The following is a 20,427-nucleotide window of genomic DNA, read 5'->3' as shown; positions in this document are numbered from 1 at the left end:
ACGCTCAGGCGGCCTCGGAGAACTCTACCCCTACCTGGGGCCTCACCCCCTCCTCTTCTCCCGAGGAGGGGGCTTCAATTTCGCCCGAACAGCTGATCGGCGCTGTTTCGGGCGAAAAAACAAACAGCTGAGCCGCGGGCAGCCAGGAGAGGCTGTCTTCGGCGCCGCGCCGCCACCGGAAGTCAATATTCTTGAAATTAACTGAAAAAATTCTGGTCAGCATTTCCACTGGAGAGTATGAGATGAACATCACGAAACCACAGCAAGACTGTAACATGACTACACATTTTGTCTTAAAAGTGGGCTGATGGTGAAATAGGGGACATCTACTCTAAAATTGATAATTAATAGGGGAAAAGTGGTATAGAAAAATAAGGAAGTGATATACAGGTAATCCCTGATTTACGAGCATTCCCTTAGTGCTTGTTCGAAGTTATGCAATATCCTATGAACATGATACATTCATAGCAGTATGAATGTTACCATTTTGCTAGAGGTTTATTGCAGTCTTCCACTGTTTTATGCATTGAAATATTAAAATATTTTTAATAGTGATACGGAGGCTATTGACCCCATCTAAGGTCCCAAGATTTTACATGTTCTGCTACATTTGTAACTAACTATAGATGTGTCTTTCACTAGCATAAATCTGTTTCAGCAAAACTCTTAAGTCAAGACCCTTAAAAACGTGGCTGCTTTGCTTTTTCATTAAATGCTTTAAAAAGAACTTGAGTGACTTAGTTCACTGCAGACGGTTAGCATTTTAATACTGTTGTCTACACTAAGTAACTTCATAATCACATTTAAACCTATGTGATCTGTGCCACCAGCAGCGTATTAAAATATATGATAACAAATACATGTCAGCATTTTTCCATACCATATGCTTGTAAATCTTATTCTACAGGGAACCAATTAAAAGTATGGAAAAGTTGAAACAACAAACATATGGAGGAAGACAGAGCAACTTATCTTGTCACCATGCTGCTTGCTCAGTACCTTCATCAGGGAACTGATAATATTGTATTATGGCAGAATTAACTGATAATTTAATTAAAACCAATTTAAAAGCAATGTATAGCCTTTATTAGAATCCTTGTTCTTAGTTCACTATATTTTATGGACTGATATTGACTATCAATATGATGCTACATGGGGGCAGGACAGCATTTACAGCATCATTTATCTTTCTTTCATGTGACTTCTTAATACTTTCTCCAAGGGTTGTTCTCTAGCATATAATCTAAAGTAAAATGAAGATTATTTTCAATCCATTACATAATAAAGAGGCATGGAATTCATATAAAAGAAATGTTTGAATTTCTGCAACATAAGAAAGGGTAATAATTTATATTATAAAAGGTAAAGGTTCCCCCGCACATGCGTGCTAGTCGTTTCCAACTCTAGGGGCCGGTGCTCATCTCCGTTTCAAAGCCGAAGAGCCAGCGCTTGTCTGAGGACGTCTCCGTGGTCATGTGGCCGGCATGACTAGACGCCAAAGGCGCATGGAACGCTGTTACCTTCCCACCGTAGTGGTCCCTATTTTTCTACTTGCATTTTTACGTGCTTTCGAACTGCTAGGTTGGCAGAAGCTGGGACGAGTAACAGGCGCTCACTCTGCTACGCGGCACTCGGGATTCGACCCGCCAAACTGCCGACCTTCTGATCGACAAGCTCAGTGTCCTAACCCACTGAGCCACCACGTCCCTTAATTTATATTTTAGGCATGTGTAAAAATTGTAATTGGGGCAGGCATTTGTTGCCCTCTGTGTGACTGATGATGGTGATGCTTCTCTAGAAACATGAATAAATTGAATAGAAGGCATACACTATACTCTAGGACATATGAAATAAGAACTGATGATCATCAATAAAAACCAATCTAAAGACAAGTAAGGGACACAAATAGTATAAGCCTTATAAAACATTAAAATAATGTTTTGCAATTAAATTTTGTGTTACCACATGGTGATAATTACACATTGGTCCAATTGCCCATCTTTTTTTTAGCCAAAGGTTGTTAGGAAACTTTTGATAATATCTATATAGTAAAAGCTATCTAGCATGTTATTCTCCATATTCACCACAGAATACAGATATTTCATTTGGGTAAAACCAGGATATATTATCCCCTCCCTCCCACTTTTAAGTTTTTTATATTAATGGTATGGAGAGATCTGTAAATGATTCAAATTTCCATCCGCTAAACTAGGGCATCACAACATTGTCCTGCTGTGCAACAATGCAGACAATGTTCTTTTCAGAACATCAATATGCTTCAAAAGGGCTCTTAATCCCATACTGCAACAATGATGATATGTTAATAAACTATTAAAAAGCAAGATTTTGGCTTTTGCCAAAAGGCCAAAGCTCTGTTTATGGAGCACTAATGGCCATAAAATAGAACAAGTGGCTAGCTTTAAGTGTTTAGGTGTAATTGTGCATGCCATTGGTTCGAGGAAAACCCATTGTGGCTACAATGAGGGTACTAGACAAAGACCAATCTTTCAAATTTAAGCCTCTCTCCCTCCACAGTTCTTAAGATGGACTATGATTAGCAAGAAAAAAAACCTGAACCAGAGGATAAAGGATATAGAGAGGAAAACAGATCTAGGAAAGGCTCCAACTTTCCTTCCACCAGTACACAACAGATACAGTGTCACTGCTGCCAGCTATCTTACACAGCTAGACACATTTAGCCATCAAAAAAAAATCTCTTCCCTGATGCCATGCTCTTCTTTCTGCAGTATTGAATAATAAACATTACAAGTTCCATTGGCTAAAAAGCTTTGCCCCTGTGGTTCTAGAGAGTCGAAACTACAGAATATCTTCATTGCTTTTACAGAGACATACAGACAAGATTCATGGTGCCTCTGATTATTAGATATTCTGGTTACCCAGATTCAGCTTATGCCCAGTTGCTGCTCACAGACCAAGTACCCCTTATTGCAGCACATGTGGCTAGGTTTTCTGCAGCAGCACAGAAGATCCATCAAACTTTGGTGGGGCAATATCCTGCAATGCATTCTTTGTAACTAGAATCCATTCAAATTTTAGATATTCTAGAGGACAGGAAGGCCTGGAGGAACATCGTCCATGGGGTCGCGATGGGTCGGACGCGACTTCGCAACTAACAACAACAACAACACTTTGTTAATATTAATAGTTTTAGTTTGTTGTAATTTTAGATACCATATTTCATATAATTTTGGGGTTTACATTATAATTTAATATAGGCTGTATCTCACATATACTGTAGGTGTTAATTATGAATGAAGGCGAATATACGTGTCCCAGGATAATGTTGCAGGATCCAATCTGGGTCGGTTACTGGGACCGGAAGTTTTGTTTTCTGAGGTTTTATTTATTTATTTATTTTATTATATTTATATACCGACCTTTCCCGAAGGACTCAGGGCGGTTTACAGGGTGATTAAAACAAAAAATACAAAAGTTAAAAACAATTTAAAAAATTATATCCGTCCCAGAACAAATAAAACCCCAGTTAAAATTAAAATTAAAATTCTCAGCCTGGGCCAGAGAGCTCGAAGAGCCAGGTCTTCAGGTCCCAGTGGAATGAACGGAGGTCGGGGGCAGTCCTAAGCTCCACTGGCAGCTGGTTCCAAAGGGCAGGCGCACCCACTGAGAAGGCCCTATCCCTGGGTGTTGTCCGCCGGCAATGGGTTTTGGACTCATGCTGGAGCCCATCTTCAGGGAACTTCTCTGTGTACTCTGGGCTTTTCTGTGTGTGGTGTTTATATGGTGGCTGTTGTGTGTAGCTTTTTATATGTAGATTTGGGTGTTTAGATGTAGTTTGAAGAGGGGCTTCAGCATGAGTCCTAAAGCTTGGAAGACAAAACCTCTTGTCCAGATGACCAACCCAAATTGGATCCTGCGGATGTTAATTAGGTTTTTTTTTAAAATGTATTTTAACTCTGCCTTAAATTTTGGTTTGTTCATTATCTGTACTTGTCTTTGACCACAATAAATTGAAACTGAGTTTATATTTCATTTAGCTCTTCTGCTTAATTTTCTAGTAGCCTGAATATTAAGAACTCAGAAGGATTCTACATATCTGATCTGCTTCTGCCTATTTGATCTGCTTCAAATATCCTTTGTGAAACAGATTTCTAAAGCTAGTATGTCTGAACTATTTGTTCTGAAGAGTAGGGCTTCTTATATTTCAAGATGAATGATCTTCCATTGCAAGAGAAAAGTAAATGTGACATCCAGTCACTTCTTACATTAATTACAGATGTGTATTCATTCTAGGCCTCAGGGGAACATCGCGTCAACATTACTTCCTGTTAAAAGTGGCAGTCAGCTAAGCCTGCATGTATTATCAAGCGCCTCTGATTCACTTGTTAATGACATCCTCATTAATCTTGAAGTTTGCAAATATACATAATAATATGTCAGGAAATAAATCTAAGGGAAGCTCACTTTCTTATTTCTGAGTGTAACCTTTTTTGAGTATGTCCATTATGGAAAGAGTAATCTTATGCTGTTTATCGGGTTATGTTAGTTTAATGCTAGAAAATCCAGTAATTGCTTCAAGAATTCTAAAAGACATACTGTTAAGGAATTAAATGGCAATATAAAATATGTATAAAATTAAGGGGAAAATAATGTAATTTTAAGAATTAGAATTGAATTGAGATAACAGAGAAATATTTTTCACCCTCTTTCATATCATGAGAAATATTACATATATATTCAGTGAAAATGGTCATTAAATAGATTAAAACAAAACAGATTTTCTTTCAATTGGTTCAGCAGAATAAAGAAGGTTTTTAGCACATAACCTCATTCTGACTTTCTTTCATAAAATACCAAAATGTCAACATTTGATATACATGGAGAATAAAAACAGCTTTGTTATGTACTTGATTAGCATTCCTAGTTAATAATTACTTGAGGTTTTATTCAGTAGTAAACTACCATTAGAAAAAAAAATGGCATACCACTAATTTGGTGAAAAACATGTCAGCACATCTACTTTTTCTTGCACTCTTGATTCCAAATTTAGTTGTTTGCATTCCATAAAAACCTATGGATTGCAAAAAATAAAAGCAAATAAAAAATAAAAGCAAATAAAAAATCTGCTATGACTGTATTTGAGAAATGTCATGCATTGCATGGTATGATAAGGAAATCAATCAGATGTTATCGTCATTATTCCACTATCAATAGTAAAATGAAGGCTCTTACTGCCTTTTACATAATTAATCTGTTGGCCTGGCTAAGAACAAATTAGCACAATTCAGATCATTACAATAGAGCTGTTAACTTGCCAGGTCAATACAGTAATCTGCATTTTAAAAAGAGATCCAAGCTCTTATGTTAGAGTAGATCAGTAATGTACATTGTAAATTCTCACAACATAGATGGCATTCAATGATTTTCTCTTCAAGAAAAATCCAAAGTATAGCAACTGGAAGGCTGAAGTTAATTTTCTACATTTATCCATAACATTTAAAAGGTATCATATTTAGTATGATAACATTCCTTTCAAGCAGTAAGACCTATTGAGAAGGAAATCTATTCTGAAATTTTCTGAGAAATTATTATCTAACCTCAGCTCTTGGAAAGCACAATCATTTCTAAATAAGAACGAGAATTCATTGTATTTATCCCTGGACCACAACTGGTATATTTCAAAGGACTTAACATGTACTTATTTTTATGCTGTCCTGTAATCTGTTTTATAACATGATATATAATAAATTAACTGTCAGATCATGTAGTGAAACTGGCTTGTATGTTATTGAGGATATGATTCTTGGATTGTTAACAGATCTTGTATACTGTAAGGCTCTGAAGCACTTTTTAAAAAAAGTGTTACTACCCTATTATTTTCTGCCATTGTCTTCATTCAAGACATTTCTCCTCCTGCTATAAAGAAGTTAAACATCTTATAATCACAGTAATTAACAGCTAAATATTTTGCCTAGCTGTTTCACAAAGGAAAATAAATTTTCCTAATTTCTGTCAAATGAGCTATATGCTATATTTCTGCAAATTACTTTTGAGAGCCTAAATAGAAATAAATACAATATGGCAGAACAATTCAGGAAAAGAAATTTCCTTAAACTAAATATGGTTTTTAGTCACAAGTAGGTTAAAATAAAAGGCACATTAAATGTTCTCTTTGGAGGCATTCAATATTAAATGATTTCACAAACTGGCTATTAAATAGAAGCTACTATAACTTCAGAGTAGTTAGCTTACTAATTAAAATCTACTCATCAATCAAAGTGCAAAAGAATGTGCATTTTGTCTTGCATGTTTTAAAATTGTGCAGGTGGCAGCAATGTTTAAACACAGCTGTTACTTTTGAATTATTTCTGCAAAGAGAGATTTGTCTCAGAACTCTTATGAAAATATTTTCTCATGGTTAACTTCAGTATGTCATTTCTTGAAATAATAAAATACAAGTTAAACTTCATCTTTACTATTTTACCTTCATTCTTGAGATCATATATACTGTTTTTCAGAACAATGTTTTCCAAACAAAGTTTGAATTGTTTCTTAAAAATAATTCAAGATTTCAATGTCAGTTCTGTAGTACTGATACTTAAAATTAGTTGCATTTTTAATAATCTAAGAGTACAATATCTGGAACTTAAGCACAGCCCATTGGTTTGAAACATTGATCCATGGAGTCACTACAAATTAAATGTAAATGGATTCAGCACTGATCTCTGATTCTGTTAAAATTCATCCTAAAATAAAAGAAGCTTGAAAAATACGATACTTTTTCATTTAATTATCAATAAGTTGATAATGAGCCAAATAAACACACAGTTGCTATCAACAGTCTTTATTTCTAAGAAGACAGTAAGTCTTCTTAGAGATCAATAGTCTCTTAGAATAGAAGGTTCAAAAGCTGGTTTTTCAGAATTTTTAATTAAATATTTAGTATCCAAATTAGCAGAACATTTACAATGAGATCACCTTTTTAAATGCATTTGCTTTAAAAATATTTTACAGAGTGCACAACATGCCAGGAAAGTATTCAACAAATCTACTGCTTAAGCTCTGTGCCTTCTAATTGACAGTTTGACTTGAAACGTAAATGCAACATAAAATTAGGTACTACATTTATAATTCTGAGCATAATATTAGGAGAAACATTTCATTCAAGCTGTTATTGCTCTTCTTTCTTTCCCTAGTATACATAATATTTTATTAAGAAACTGAATCTGTAGAGAATCAGACAACTCAGAATTAAGGAAATTCTTTCAATTTTTATTGCATATTGCAGAAACTGTTTTGAATAAAGGAACCATCAGTTAGATTCACCATATGCAATAAGTGAATTGATTTCATGGAATCAATTCACTCATTGCATATCAGCTTCAGCTGCAATAACTAGCAACATTCCCTTCATAAGAGGTAGTCCAGGTCACCCTCCTTTATCCAAGTTTATATATAAATACTTATAATACTGGAATGATACCACTTTTGGCCAAGAACAGCCACCATTAGGGACTCATTTCAATTCTATTGCTTTCCCCATTTCTGGAATACTTCAAACAAAATCATTACATGAACTGATGTGATAATGCGTTATTCAATGTATATTGGATCAAGCCTATACCACCTATCACCTGTGCCATGTTAAATTAATAACTCACATGTGTGTACTCATATTTTAATCCAAGATTACTAGTAGAGTTAATAAGTGTATCCCTATAAACATGTCCAATTTTTATATGTATACTAAGCATTTTATACACAAAGTCATGTTCTTCTAATTATTTCCAATATGAGCCAAGAAATAAAATTTTATATCAATTAGTAGTATGTGAATGGAAAAAGCATACGGTACTTCCAGTTTCTGAATGGTCTTGTTTTTAAGCCTAGTTAAACGTTGCAATATATTTTTGTGCTTGCTATCTAGATAACATGAGTATTTGATTATTATATGTGAGAAATTGTTTATTTTAGAATTACGCATATCCTGTATATTTCACCAATATGCCTTCCTTTTCTTCATCTGGGATAGTTGTTGTATCCTTATTAAATTGATCACATAATGGCATTCTGCCATAGGATAAAAACATCAGCAGGATCCACTAGAAAAATTTGCATAATGATTTTTAAATATCTTGCATCCAAAACATATGTAGGTGTTACTTCTGTGTTTTAACTGGCTGGGTCAATATTTCTTTTATGTAAAAATAAAACTGAATATAAAATAGGCACATACATGGTTCACATATAAGATGTTAGAAATAAATACATGGAGTTTTTACTGGAATTTTTAGTTCATATAATACACATTATGGAGTGTAGAATTGTATGATGCTAAAGGTTCACAAATTCATATCAGGTTTCTATGAAGCTGAAAACTTTTAACAAATTATTCTTTTAACAAATTTAAAACACGAGACACACCTATACAAGTAGTCCTTGCGATATGATGGGCCACTTAACAAATGTTCAAAGTTACAATAGACATCCTAAAATTACATTCAAGAAGCAAGGCATTTCAATGCTCTGGAAGACCTTGGAGCTCTTCAAAGAGTGAGTGAGTAGGTGGGTGTTTGGCCTGGTGAAGTAGGATTCAGGCATAAGGCCTTGGAGCATTAGTGGGACCCAAGGGGTGGAAAGCAGAGCACAAGGCATCTCAGGAGGTAGAGGAGACTTTGGGCAGGCCAGGGCAGACAGGCCTGGGCCAGTGCTAGCCCTCCAAGAGCCTTCCACACCCTGAAGTACCCCATGCTCCACTTAACAACCTACATGTTCATTTAAAAATTCATTGGGAGACCACGGATGGGGAGTTGTTAATGAGATGCTTCATCTAATGACCATTGCAACATGCGACAAATAATGGGCAGGCTCCATTACGGTCATTTCTCAAGGTGTACCTGTACAGACCATGATATGACAGATAGCATTGGTGACGTGATTCCCAATGTTTTTAAATGGTCCAGATGCTAGCTATGGCTCTTTGTCTTTTATATTATTGGGTATTATGGATATATATATATATATATATATATATATATATATATATATATATATATATATATATATATATATATATATATATATATATATATATATATATATATATATATATATATATATATATATATATATATATATATATATATATATATGGTTAACATGGCCACATACAAAGTAATCAACAGTCTCATTCAACATCGGCTAGCTCTTTCTTATTTCATCAATGTACGCTACTTTGTGAAATTGTGTGGCATATCAATTTTTGGTAATAAATATATAAAACCTAATGCTGTTCATTGGTGACTGGCATAAAAAATATTGCTAATCTATGGTATAAAAGAATATTTACATACGCATATTTTAAAAATGCCAGTATGAATTATCCCACCAGTTCATGTAGCAAATATATTTTCCGCAGTTGCTTCTTCCCTCTGAGAAATTCTTACCGCAGGCAAATTCACCTGGTACTATGTTGTTCTTCTTTTTGACATTAGGAGATGTCTTACACTCTTCATCCATGCTTTGAATAATTAAAGCCTGATTGGCTACTTTTAGTTTTATTCCTTATATTAATATTTATAATTATAATATATACAGTGGATTCCCTGGCTGTCGGACTACCTGGGCTCTGAAGATAAGCAGGCAATGGCCTGGTTAGTATTAGATGAGACACCACCATGGACTTCCAGCATTGTAAACCAAACTAGGAACTTTTAAAACATTAAAAAAGCAGCTGCAAACAAATCAGTCACCAAGAGCTGAGTTTGATTCAAGGGCATCTTTACCTTTAGTTTGGAAAAAAAATTACTGTATCTTACAAAGTAAGCCATTAATTATGAAAGCTCTTGCTTCAATCAATAAATGCTCTTCTGTAATTCCATTGCACTTTTTGACTTCTTGCTGAACAAACAATTCAGAAACTCATCTGGAATTTGTCCTTTAGTACAATTTGCTTACTTAAGAATCTACAGTGTATATCTACTGTCGTGAGCAATCACAAAGAGAAGCTTATCATACTTATTAGCCATGTTTGAAAAATGACAAAATATTTCAGCTATGCACAAAGTGGTACAAGGGAAGGTGAGTGCAGCAAGCATAGATACACATGGTAGGTCAATTTCCCATTCAAGCTATTTCTATTAATATAACTAAGTCACGATGAGATGTGCTGATCTGTGCCAACTTCCAATTCTCAGCATGGGAAGACCTGGTGTTTAGCATAGGGAAAATTAGCGAGATAAGATCTTATCAGCACTTTAAAAATGGAATTCAACATTCTTAATGTTCAATTTCTGCTACACAATGGCACAATGTTAATTTTATACTTTGAGTGCTTGTATTCTAGAGTTGAGAAAAAAGTCCTCAATAATGCATGCTTTCTGTGCTTTGTCATCAGCTTTTATTGTACTTTGCTTTGAAGAAAATTTAAAAGCTGAGGTTAAAAAAAAGTGGTATAACATTAGTCACTGTGAATATTATTCTATTACGAACACTTATCTAAGACTTTTTCAATTAACTGATATCTGTTTAAAGATATTTAAAAATACAAAAATAAAATGTTTGGTTGAAAAAAAACAGATAAGAAGTGTGGAGATGGTATATTGTGCCATCTAATTACTTTTGGAATGTGTATCATTGAAGACAAATATAATATTGCTTATGGTCTTATTTACAAATATTTATTTTAATGCATTTGAATATAGTCTAAGAGTAATTTTATTTCACGTGGTATGAATTTTGATTAATGATCATATGTTTAAAAAAGTTTTAAACATAACTTTAAATGTTAGATGATATGCTAAAATGAGGCAGTTCATGGCTTCTGGCCTTGTAGTCCTATGTACTCTCAATTGAACTTTCCTTAGAAATATTACAAAACCATAAACTGATTTGCACAGTTTTATTGTGCCAAAATTACATTTGGTTCATATCAATATTCATTTTAAGTTAAAGTTATCTCAATGGTGGTTATTTGGGGGTGGGGAGTTAATTCTCATCCTTTCATAATATGACACTGATTGAACTTCCACCTTTCCACTTATTGCTGTTTACTTCCATAATTTTAACCCTCAGAATCTAAAAGAATTCCATGCACTGAATAGATTATCCTAGACACATTTTCCTAACAGTATAATTAATTAAATACAGTGGGACCTTTTTCTGAGTAAACATGGATTGAATTATCTCACAAACCATAATATATCATTTCTGTACTTGACTAAAATGATAGAGAAGATTGCCGGCTTTTTGGGATCCCTTGTAACTACAGACCAAGTTCTTCAAATGAGTGTGTGAGAATTCAGCTATTTCTTGTGTGTTTTTTTTTAAAAAATGAACTAGACACTTGAAAAGTAATGAGTTCCATTAATAACACTGGAGTTGCAACTTACAACATTCTGGTGTCATTGTTACTTATTTCATATTATTATTCAAAATGCTGATTCATACAAGCTCATCTGGGTGTCTTCCAAAACTTTAAAAAATATGTGCAGGGAAGTGTAGCAAAACAAGCTGGCACGGTAAGAAAGTCTTTCCAAGATACCCTCTTTTTCTGCAGAACTTACCAGCTTTGTTTTGGTGCGTTGCAAAAAGTCTTCCATGGTGTTTGCTTGGCCTGCGGCTTCGGTTCAGCCAGGGCAAAGTCCCATGCCAGAGCTCCGCACTGCTTCTGTAGGGCGGCTCCTACCTCCAGCATCGACCGTCCCGCTCCCTTGGCTTCTGCCTCTTCCACCGCGCGGCTGCTACGTCTCCCAACAGATCGGCGTTGCCGGTGGATGCCTATTTAGGCAACAAAGTGGATTCGGATCCCCGGGCATGGGAGGGGGCGAGATGGGGGTGGGGGAGAGAAAGAGAAGAGTTTACATGATTCCACAGGCCGACCGAGCTCTTCCACCAATGGCAGAGACGGGCGGGCGGGCTGACGTCACGCAGACAGTTGCTGCAACCATGGACAGCGCCCAAAAGTGAGGCGGAAGGCAAGATGCGGAGATCTGCCGCAGAGAGAAGAAACCTCCCGGGCGCTCTCTCCCTTCTGCCCGCTCGCCCGCCCGCCCGCCCGCCTCCAGAAGCACTGCAGAGCCGCCTCTGATACGTGGGAACAAGGAGAGAGCTCCATCTGGAGCCGGAAAACTCCACATCAAACGTTGTTTACTGTGTTGTGCGATGCACGATCCTTCCTTGCAATTACAGCGGTGGGGATTGGAAACGTCCTACTGCCAGATGCAGCCCTGATGCCCAAATTTTACCCTGCTCGCTTAGAAGTAAATCCTATTTCTTTTAATGAGATTTCTAAAGAAATATCCTAAAAAATGGTAACACACATTTCCGTAGATTATCATGGCTGTGAGGTTTGTCAGCGTGTGTTTATCTTCTGCTGTAACCTGAGCAAAAAGCATGTCTTACTTTACACAGCGAAGCATGGCAGTCGCTTCATATAGTTTAATATTTTTCACAGAAGCTAAGTGTAGAGTATTGCTGAAATCTTTCTAGTATACTGCTGTAAATGAAACTCCAACACATCTCATATCTAAATTCACCAACATACACACATAACAGAAAATGCTATTTATATTAGATATGTACAAAGGCATACCTGGAGATACTAAATTTCAGTTTCTTGAAGGATTTATAAAATGGCTTCAAATCATAATATCTTGATTATGATTAGATTTCTTGTTTATTTCTGGATTTTGTAATTTTGTTTCCAGCTCTGATGCACTTGGCTGACTTGCAGAAGGATATTTCTGCAGGATACTCTGTTAATGGACTAAATCAGAATTGATGTGCTAAATATTTGTTTATTAATATGAAACAAATTTTCACATGTGTACTTAATTCATTAACTATTTACGTATTCTGATTCCATGTGATATTTCTCAAATAATTACATTAAATAGGAACAAGATAGATAAAGAGGATTCCTTGGCTATTGATAAATGAGTCTTTAAGCCAGAATATTTCATACTTTACATAGCATATCCATATTTATGAAGAAAAAACATCACAAGCTCAGTGCAAATTGAGATAGTGTTTGACTGTTGCTGCCAACTGGCAGTATCTACAACTTGTATTGATACCATGACATCTACTAGAACTGATCACCAAATCTTATGAAAGAAAGGCTGTAGAAATACATTACCAATCAACTTATCTGATATGCAAATTTATAAACCTGAATAAAAAAAGGAACTGGAGAGCTTCATTTTGTCTGAACAATAGGAAACTGCCTCAATGTATCAAAAATTTAAATAGTTCTTAGACTTTGTCTAATTTAGCAACAACAAAAAATACTTCAGACTTATTGGGTGACATTTACATTGAAAAGAAGTAAATTAGATTGCTGAGGATGCAATAAAAATAACACTTCATTAAAACAAGTTTTTGAGAAAGCCTAAAATTGTTACACTCTTTTGAACTACATCCATTTTACATGGAACTAACCTCTGGGCCATGAAAATGAAATCTCTATGCCCTTCTTTTTGCTAAGAGACTCAACCTTCAACATTAGAAAGATAGAAACTATTGTCCTGATAATTCCAGGGATAGAAGGTCTGATGTTACTTGAAACTTATTAGAATAATTATTTGCATCTGGTTATGGATACGTAAATGAAACATGTTCATCCTTCAATGAAACATTGTGTAAAACTTTATATACATATATAGATTTGTATAATTCAGGGGTCCCCAAACCCCAGCATGCCAGAAACTGGGCTGTGCAAACAAGAGAAGCCCAACTAAGAGATGCAGGCAGCACATGAAACTCCCCCTCCCCCCAGCCCCAGAAAAATTTCTCTCCACAGAACTGGTGTCCAGTGCCCAAACGATTGGGGACCGCTGATATAATCTATGTCAAGGTATTGATTAAACAGCTAACCAGCTTATGCAATGTAAGAGGTAAGATGTAATGTAATGGTGGGAATGACTCAGCAGGGTCTGTGTCTCTTTAAGAGCCTTTGTATAAAGGGAAGGCTCTGCTGATGTGTTTTCTCTTTCATTTCCTGCTGTAATTGTGGTTTATTGGACCCTGCTGTATTAGCACATGTATTTATATTGTTCCTGGTGTATGAAATTGTAGATAGTGTAAGACAACCACCATTTAATACCATTATTTACTGTGTTTACTCCTGAGTTATCTCAGTGCAATAAGACTGTACGCTCTGACAATCTATCTTTTTACTTTTTTACTTTTCCCCATTGTTATTGTTGTTACCGATACTGTTTAAAGCTTCTAATAAATCATCTAAGAACATAGATAATAAGGTGCTACTTTTAATTGACTAATAATGGCATTGGAGGAGAACATTTTAGCTTTATGAATTATATTCCACCATTCTGCTTAATAATGAATTCAGTGATACAATGACTTTGCTTTGAATATTTTTCCTAAGGTTAATTACAATAATGCTTACAGACTTACTTCTTCCAATGTCAGATATTAGCTTAGCAAATTGGTGAATTATTTCCTAAGCCTGAAAATTGGATTATTTGTGCCAAGATAATATTTGCATTTTACAATATTATACATTAAAAGATAAAAAAGAAAAATCAGTCCAAAAACATTCTCAATACCATCCAGATGCCACATGATGTTCAATGTTAATTAGGTAGGGGAAAAAGCCTATAAAACTGACAGAGAAATTCTGCTGGCCATAAAAGAATTGTTATGGAGATTTTTATTTTTTAAGAAAAAAAGATGGTTTGGAAAAGGAGAAATGGAAATAACACAGCTACAGTTTCATTTAAAATAATTTCCAGGTCAGCACAGGGTGACCCAGGTGGGAGCAGAATATACATTCCCATTTCTCATCCACAACTGGATTTTTTTAAAAAAACATTTATTGAGATCTTCTGTGTAATTGCTGTGCCTTGCTTTGAAGTAGACCTGCAAAAGTCACTAAGATTTTCTTCTTAGTAAACACGCATAAAGTGGAAATACTCTTGCTAATTGAAAATATCAGTCTGGTTCCAATTCACAAACATATATATCTAGAGTGCCATTCTTTCTGACCACTTGAAGTATCTAAATTCTCAAAGGTGACTTTTAGCAGTATCAAGGGTTTTGAAAGGCAACTGTTGTTTAGGTACATTACTAAACATAATTCAAACTGGCATAGAGTACTCAGATTACTGCCCGAAATCTTTAATGCTAGCTAGTAAGCCAAGACCTTAGACTTCCATGAGCCAACAAGGCAATATATCTTTTTTTTCTCCTTCAGTACAGCATTCAATTTAGCTTAGGTTAATTGCCTAGTAAAAGGCTTTAGCTTGGAAGGGAATCCCTAGTTTGAATAAGATTTTAAGATTCCACTTTTTATATTCCAGTCTAAGGGGTGCATGTTTACTATCTTTATAACCATGTTTTAACGAGTTTTCTGCTTGCTTTACCTTAGCTCTCAAAAGCATAAGTAACATTAGACTACTTTTTTTTCTTCTGTTCAATCATGTCCAGTCCTCAGAGACTACCTGGACAAGTCGACACAATTTTCATGGTGAGGTTTTTGAGAAGTGGTTTGCTACTGCTTCCTTCATAGGGCTAAAGCAACTGGCCCAAGATCACTCAGTTGGCTTCATGCCCAAGACAGGACCAAAAGTCATTGTATCCTGGCCTAACTCTCTAAAAAAATAAGTTTACTCTTTTACAATAAGCACAAGCTAGAGGGACTAACATATGGTCCTTTGATTTTAACACGTATTTATTTATTTATTTATTTATTTATTTGGTTATATTTATATACCGCCCTATTCCCTGAGGACTCAGGGCGGTTTACAGGGAATTAAAAATACAAAATACAAAAATTAAGAACCAAATTAAAAAATATTAAATTAACCCTGTAGTCAGTTAAAAAGAACCCCAAATTAAAAATTCCTCCTCAGTCTGGGCCCGAGAGCTCGAAGAGCCAGGTCTGATTGAAGTGAAAGATGGGGTGGTAAAATGATAATTGATTATAGGAATGTAAGAAATAATAAGGCTTAATAATAATAATAATAAACCTTTATTGTCAAAGTACATGTGTACATTGAGATTAGCTGAGCCTCCCCCTGTGCTCTCTCCCCCCAACACACAGTGACAACAAACCCTCCATCCTACCATACCATGTAAACCAACTACACCACACACCGGCCTCCCAAGTCAATTCTGCATAAGATTATGTCTCATTTAAAAGCCTAATAGCCCATGGATAAAAGCTATTTTTCAGCCTGTTGGTACGGCTGGCTATATTCCTATATCTCCTACCGGATGGTAGGAGAGTAAAGAGATACCGTCCAGGGTGTGAGTCATCCCTGAGAATCTTCCTCACTCTTCCAAGGCAACGAGCACTGGCGATGTCATCCAGTGATGTCAGGGAACAGCCCACAATGTCTTGTGCTGTGCTCACTACCCTCTGTAATACTTTCCTGTCCACGGCTGTCAGACCAGCATACCAAACCACAATACCATACAAGAGGACGCTCTCTATAGTAGACCGGTAAAAGAGGGTCATTAGCTGTTGTTCTACCCTGTTCTTTCGCAAGACCCTAAGAAAGTGAAGCCTCTGTTGGGCCTTTCTAGCCACCTGGGTTGTGTTAACTTTCCAGGTCAGATCTTCACAGAGGTAGACTCCCAGAAATTTAAAGGAGGAAACTCTCTCTACACAGTCCTCCCCGATGTAAAGTGGGGCAGGTTCCTCCTTTTTTCTCCGGAAGTCTAACACCATCTCTTTCATCTTGCCGATGTTTAGGTGCAAGTTGTTGTTACTACACCATTGTAACTTAGCTGATATAAAGTTGTGAGATTTGGAAATCATAGCTAAATGGGGAATTCCAGGATTCTGGGTAAATGTAAAGCATACTGGGGTCTCCTAGTATCAGGTTTTTTCAAGGTTTTTGAATTACCAGAGGATTTTAAGATTTAAGTAGCTATCAAGTAAATGGTAATAGCCATTAAAATGTACAGGGTAATCAATGGTATGCAGGATGGATTACAAGATGTGAAAAAATGTTGCATTGGGGGGCGGAGGCAGGTCAGAACATATTGAATGAAATATGTACTAAAGTAATTTTCCCCAGCAAATTCAAATTATACATTAAATTTAACAAACAGCACAAATCCCTGGGGTATACTATTAGTTTTTTTCATGAAAATATTTTACATATTAAAAACCATTTTGAAAATTGATTGATGGGGCAATAACATTTAGGCACCTTATCATTTCTCTATAACCTAAACCATCTGTGTATTGCTTCCATTTCTGCCTACCTTAGTACATTTTTATTAAGTTGGCCATTATTTTAACAGTATGTTAATGACTTTCCAGATGTCAGACAGCCTATTCAAGGATTCTAACTTGTAATTGTTAAAGGAATCTGAAGCCAGATATTTTTACTATTCCACATTAGGTTCAGTTAGGCCAAACCAGAGTCATTATAATGTCCTAGAACAGGGGTGTCAAACTCACCACGTCACATGACATGTCACGATGTATCGCAACTTTTTCCCCATTGCCAGGGCTGGGGTGGGCGTGGTTTTGGCATGATGTATCTGGCCCGTGGGCCGGCAATTTGACACCCCTGACCTAGAATGTTGGTTCCCAACTACAGTACATCTATTTTTTTCTTCATTGTATCTAAAGATAGTTCATCCATGAGAAAACTGTCTGTAATATTGGCAAACTGAATATTCTTCCCCAGAATTATTTTAAACTTTTGCCTGATCATCCCAAAAATGGAAAGTCCATAATGGTTAAAACCAAGTCATATTGTAGCACAAAACTAATTAGGAAAGTAGAGGAAGGAAGGAAGGAAATCCTTAAGCAAGATATGGAAACTACAAAGAACTCAATGAATTGTCTGCATCTGTTTTGACTATGAAAGTTATAAGAGGGGTATTGTCAGAATCCATTTATATCACATTTCATAAATGTATAGGTAGAACAATGTGCTTATTCTGGGGATTCTGCCATCTCTCCGAAGGGGGGGGGAGAGGATAGACTTAAGGCGATCTTCAAACAACAGGGGAATGGTTGAACTGGGGGAGGGAGGGGGAAACACACATCTGGATCGTATCTTCATTTACAACTGAAAAAGGAAGAAGCAATAACAATAAAACCAAGGAGAGTTTCCCTTTCCCACGGAAGGGCCTGACACCTAAGCAAATGATGAGAGCCTGACCAAATGGATGAGGGGAGGGGCTGAAATGGGAATGCTTTATATGGGATTGAAATGTAACTTTGTTAGATTCCATCTTGTATTGCCACAATCGATTCCATCCTAGTAAACATTTTCCTTTTGGACTAAACTTGCGTCCAAGAGTTCTTATTTCCTAAGATGTGGATTGAGGTGGGTCCTGACAGGTATCTAAGCCAACTGAATTTCTCTGTGATGGAATTAGCACAATTAAAGCAAAATTTAATTGTTAACAGAAGAAGATACTTTATTTATTTATTTATTTATTTGTTTTTATAAACCGCCCTTCTCCCGAGGGACTCGGGGCGGTGTACAGAGTAGGACAGGCAACAAAGTGAAACAGTATTGAAAACAATAATCAAAGCAAAACAAACTGGGACCCCAATTAAAGCTGTCAGAGCTATCAGGCCAGGCCGGACTGTTGGAATAGGTAAGTCTTTAAGTCCCGTCGGAAGGTGCGGAGGTCGGGGGCCATCCGGATTTCAGTTGGTAAGCAGTTCCAGAGGGCTGGCGCACCCACTGAGAATGCCCTCCCCCTGGGCGCCACCAGTCGACATTCCTTGAGCGGTGGTACCCTGAGGAGGCCCTCTCTGTGGGAGCGCACAGGGCGGTGGGGTGTTGACATTGGCAGAAGGTGCTCCCGTAGGTAGTCCGGACCCATGCCATGTAGGGCTTTGTATGTCATTGTTAGCACCTTGAACTTCACACGGAAGGCAACTGGAAGCCAGTGCAGCGCACGGAGGAGAGGTGTGATATGGGAGTATCGGGAGGCTCCCCAGAGTGTCCGTGCCGCTGCACTTTGCACCAGTTGAAGCTTCCGAGTGGATCTCAAGGGCAGCCCCATGTAGAGAGCGTTACAGTAGTCTAGGCGAGAGGTCACAAGGGCATGGGTGACTGTACGTAAGGCATCCAGGTCCAGATAAGGCCGTAGTTGGCGAACTAGTCGAACCCGGGAGAAGGCCCCCTTGGTCACAGCTCCTATGTGATCTTCCAGGGAGAGCTGCGAGTCTAGGAGGGCACCCAGGTTGCGGGCCCTATCAACAGGTGGTAGTAACTTGTCCCCGATGTTAAGGGATGGGATGTTCTGAGTATCCTGGCTTGCCGGTACGTACAGCCATTCAGTCTTGTCTGGGTTCAGTTGAAGCCTGTTCCTCCCCATCCATTCCCGGACCGCTTTCAGGCAGCGGGACATCACGTCGAGGGCATCACTGATGTTGTTTGGAGTTGAGATGAAAAGCTGGGTGTCATCAGCATACTGATGGTACCCTACTCCAAAGCTGCGAATGATCTCACCCAGCGGTTTCATGTAGATGTTGAACAGGAGAGGCGAGAGGACCGACCCCTGAGGGACTCCGCAAACGAGAGGCCTCGGGGTCGACCTCTGTCCCCCTGCCAGCACCGACTGCGAGCGACCCTGGAGAAAGGAGGAGAACCAACGTAGAACCGTGCCTCCCACTCCCAGCCCCCTGAGGCGTCGCAGCAAGATACCATGGTCGATGGTATCGAAAGCCGCCGAGAGATCTAATAAGACTAGGACAGAGGAATGGCCCCTGTCCCGGGCTCTCCAGAGATCATTCATCAGAGCGACCAATGCCGTCTCCCTGCTGTAGCCTGGCCTGAAGCCCGATTGGTACGGGTCTAGATAAACCGCTTCATCCAGGATCTGAGGAAGTTGGTGCGCCACCACGCTCTCAACAACCTTCGCAAGGAAGCGAAGATTGGAGACTGGACGAAAGTTATTCAATGAGGATGGGTCCAAGGTGGGCTTCTTGAGGAGAGGTCTCACCACCGCCTCCTTCAAGGCGGTGGGGAAGTGACCCTCACTCAGAGAAGCAGAGATGACCGCCAGGAACCAGCCTCGTGTCCCCTCTCGAGCTGCATAAGCCAGCCAGGAAGGGCACGGGTCCAGTAAGCATGTGGAGGAGCTCAACCTCCTCATAATCCTGTCCACTTCCTTAGGAGTCACAGGATCAAATTCCTCCCAGATGACGTCGGCAAGACTGTCCATGTCTTGTTCTTCCAACTCAGCCCAGTTGGAGTCCAGGCCGGTTCGAATCCGAGCAATTTTATCCAGCAGATATTGACCGAATTCCTCGGCTCGACCCTGCAAGGGTTCCTCTCTCACCTCTTGGTTCAGTAGGGAGCGAGTCACCCTGAACAAGGCAGCTGGGCGATTATCTGCGGACGCGATGAGGGTGGAAAAGTAGTTGGATTTTGCCACCCTTATTGCAGCGAGATAAGACCTGGTGAGGGTTCTTAATCGCAATCGGTCGGATTCGGATCG

General features: G+C 37.8%; 1 protein-coding gene across 1 annotated transcript in view; it reads right to left on the bottom strand.

Moving 5' to 3' along the window:
• PRUNE2 (prune homolog 2 with BCH domain) overlaps positions 1 to 11,579 on the bottom strand; it is a gene marked incomplete at both ends in the record, with an annotated part of 119,622 nt that extends 108,043 nt beyond the window's left edge. Inside the window, one exon of the mRNA XM_081320566.1 lies at positions 11,544 to 11,579. Within this exon, the coding sequence (XP_081176692.1) occupies positions 11,544 to 11,579 (36 nt within the window). The remainder of the gene's footprint in view (positions 1 to 11,543) is intronic.
• Positions 11,580 to 20,427: the final 8,848 nt, after the last annotated feature.

The sequence above is a fragment of the Vipera berus genome (genome assembly GCF_964194415.1).
Source record: "Vipera berus genome assembly, chromosome: 2".
NCBI lineage: Eukaryota > Metazoa > Chordata > Lepidosauria > Squamata > Viperidae > Vipera > Vipera berus.
Note: the sequence above shows the minus strand (reverse complement) of the source record. Positions and strands in the feature narration are given on the sequence as shown.